The sequence below is a fragment of the Tupaia chinensis genome, unplaced genomic scaffold, assembly GCF_000334495.1.
Source record: "Tupaia chinensis unplaced genomic scaffold, TupChi_1.0 Scaffold146346_1, whole genome shotgun sequence".
NCBI classification, from domain to species: Eukaryota; Metazoa; Chordata; class Mammalia; order Scandentia; family Tupaiidae; genus Tupaia; species Tupaia belangeri.
In genome coordinates, this window is record NW_006206202.1 from 467194 (window position 1) to 469784 (window position 2591).

At 43.5% G+C, this 2591-nt stretch overlaps 1 protein-coding gene across 1 annotated transcript in view; it reads right to left on the bottom strand.

Annotated features, from left to right (window-relative positions):
• Positions 1-2591, bottom strand: part of TANC1 (tetratricopeptide repeat, ankyrin repeat and coiled-coil containing 1) — a gene marked incomplete in the record, with an annotated part of 175626 nt that overhangs the window by 34527 nt on the left and 138508 nt on the right. Inside the window, 1 exon segment of the mRNA XM_027768446.1 lies at positions 594-830. Within this exon segment, the coding sequence (XP_027624247.1) occupies positions 594-830 (237 nt within the window).

Here is a 2591-nt window from a genome sequence, read left to right on the forward strand (position 1 = left end):
ACAGTCCAGTAAAAACTGTTCGGCCCAATTTATAGATGAGAAACCAGAGCTCAATAACCTCCCCAACATCCTAACTGGCAAGGGAAGAGACGCTTATTCTGGGTAGTCTAGTTCTTGTAACTTAAGCACTTGGCTTCCAAGACCATGAAATTCATTTTATTACTTTACAAAAGATATGAAATGGGGTAAGAGGGGGGGAAAAAAGCGAACGCCTAAAATCTTCTCAACCAATTGTGGTGCTGCGTTCAGCGCTATAGTAAGTTCTCGGTCAGCCCTTGCAGGCTTTGTATATGATGGCCCTACTCAGGAGGCTCTTCTTGGTATTCATCCTCCCCAGGGGAATGCAGCAGAGTAACAGCTTACGGCCCAAACACATGAGCACTTCCCTCCTAAGGCTGCTCTAGCTCAAGCAATTACAAACTCAGGACACCTGCAGCCCAACCCTTCCTGTTTATGCTGAGGTTCTCAAGTCACTATGATTCAACAGAGTAGAGGACGAGAGAGACTGGCCTTGTCAACAGCAATCCTGGCAATGACGTGAAGCAATTCCAGGCCCCCTGCCCACGCTCACGGCAGGAACAGCTGCAGCTCACCTTTGCCCCCTTCTTGGTTAGCAGACACACCAGCTTCATGTGGCCAGCTGCTGCCGCATAGCAGAGGGCTGTCATGCCGTTCTCTGATGTTCCGTCCAGGCAGGCGCCGAATTCCAGGAGCAGAGTGACAACCTCCTCATGGCCCAGGTGTGACTGGACGCACAGGATTGGGGCATTATTTAACACTTCTGTCCTGTAGTTCACGTTGGCCCCTCCCAAAATCAGAAGACGGCTCACCTGTTGGGCAATGTCCCCCACAGAGATTAATTTCTCTCATAAATGTCAGTTTCAACGACATTTCTTGAGAAAACAGAATCCTCTATTTTTTATATCATTTAAATCCATTGGTTCTTAAACTTGACCAGTCCACCAGGAATACATCAATAATGCACATTCTCATTGGTGGAATGCAAACTGGTATAGCCACAATGGGAAACAGTATGTAGGGGCTACAACTTGAAAAATAAAACTGCCATATAATCCAGCAATCTGGGTGTATACCCAAAAGAATTCAAAGCAGGTCCTCCAAGAGCTATTTGCACATCCATGTTCACAGTGGCATATTTCACAATAGCTAGGAAATGGAAGCAACCCAAATGTCCACTGATGGGTAAAGAGACCAAGACAGTGTGGTATATGCACATAACAGATGTCACTCAGCCTCAAAAAGTAAGAAAATTCCAGAGCTGGGGGCGTGCAGCGGTAATGTGACTGGACTCACATGACAAACCTCCTGGGCCTGCATCCCAGAACCTTCCTAGCACACCCGAAGAGCACATGTGCTTGCTTGGTCATGATCCAGGGTACCCAAGACTGTGGGTAAATTGTGGCATAAAGACCCTTTTTGGGGGTTCCCCTCTCCCTCTTCCTTTCTCTCTTGAAAGAAATGAATACATGAATTTTAAAAACTTGGAAGAAACAAACAATAAAAAAAGAAAAGAAAATGTTGACACATTACAATATGGATGAACCTTGATGGTATGATGCTAAGTGAAATAAGACTGGCATGAAAGGACAAACAGTGTGACACCACTTATGAGGTGTCTAGCGGAGTCACATTCACAGAGACAGAAAGTAGAATGGTGGCTTCCAGGCCTCGGTGGAAAGAGAAATGAGAGCTGCCTGATGGGTAGAGTTTTAGTTTTGTAAGACAAAACGTTCTGGAGACTTACTGCACAGCAATATCAACATACTTAACACTACTGAACTGTACACTTAAAAATGCTCAATATAGTAAATTTTCTGTTATGTACTTTCTCAACCACAATTAAAAATAAAAATAGAAAAAAAATTAAAAACACTATTGAACTGTATACCTAAAAAAGGTTGGGGCCAGAGGGGGCATGGTTGTTAAGGCGCTGGCCTACCAAAGTTAGCATCCCGGACCAAGCAGCTTGAAAATCATGCCAGGCATATGTGTGCGTGCCCAGAATCCCAAGAGGAGAATAGAGGAGAAGGGACTGCAGTGTGGCCATCCTCCCAGAGGCTGATTTCCCACTTCCCATCACTGTCTTTGTCTCTCTCAGGTGAGCACACATACCCAAAAGCAAAATCTTAAAAAAAGAAAAAATGGTTAGGACAGGAAACTTTCTATTAAGTGTTTTACTAATCACAATTAAAAACAAAAAATGCATATTCTCACGTCCTGCTTTCTCACTTTCTGATTCACAAGGTCTCAGATGGTACGTTTTAATGAGTTCCCAGATGATATTAAAACTACTGGTTTGGGGACCACACTTCAAAAAAGCACTGTTTAACCTCAGTGAAAACAGTGCATTGTTCTACCAATAAAATAATCATCACAGAGTTAAATTGGAGATAAAGTAAAAAATAAATAAAAAGATTCTTTTTTCTTCAAGGATGTGTTCCTTAAAGAACAATCAGAACAAATGAAAATGCTTGTGTGACTGTGGGACTGTCAGCACCAGGACACCACTACAAAATGGCTGTATTTCTGCTCGTAGCTTCTGCTACCTCCCTGGGTCCAGACGGGAGGGA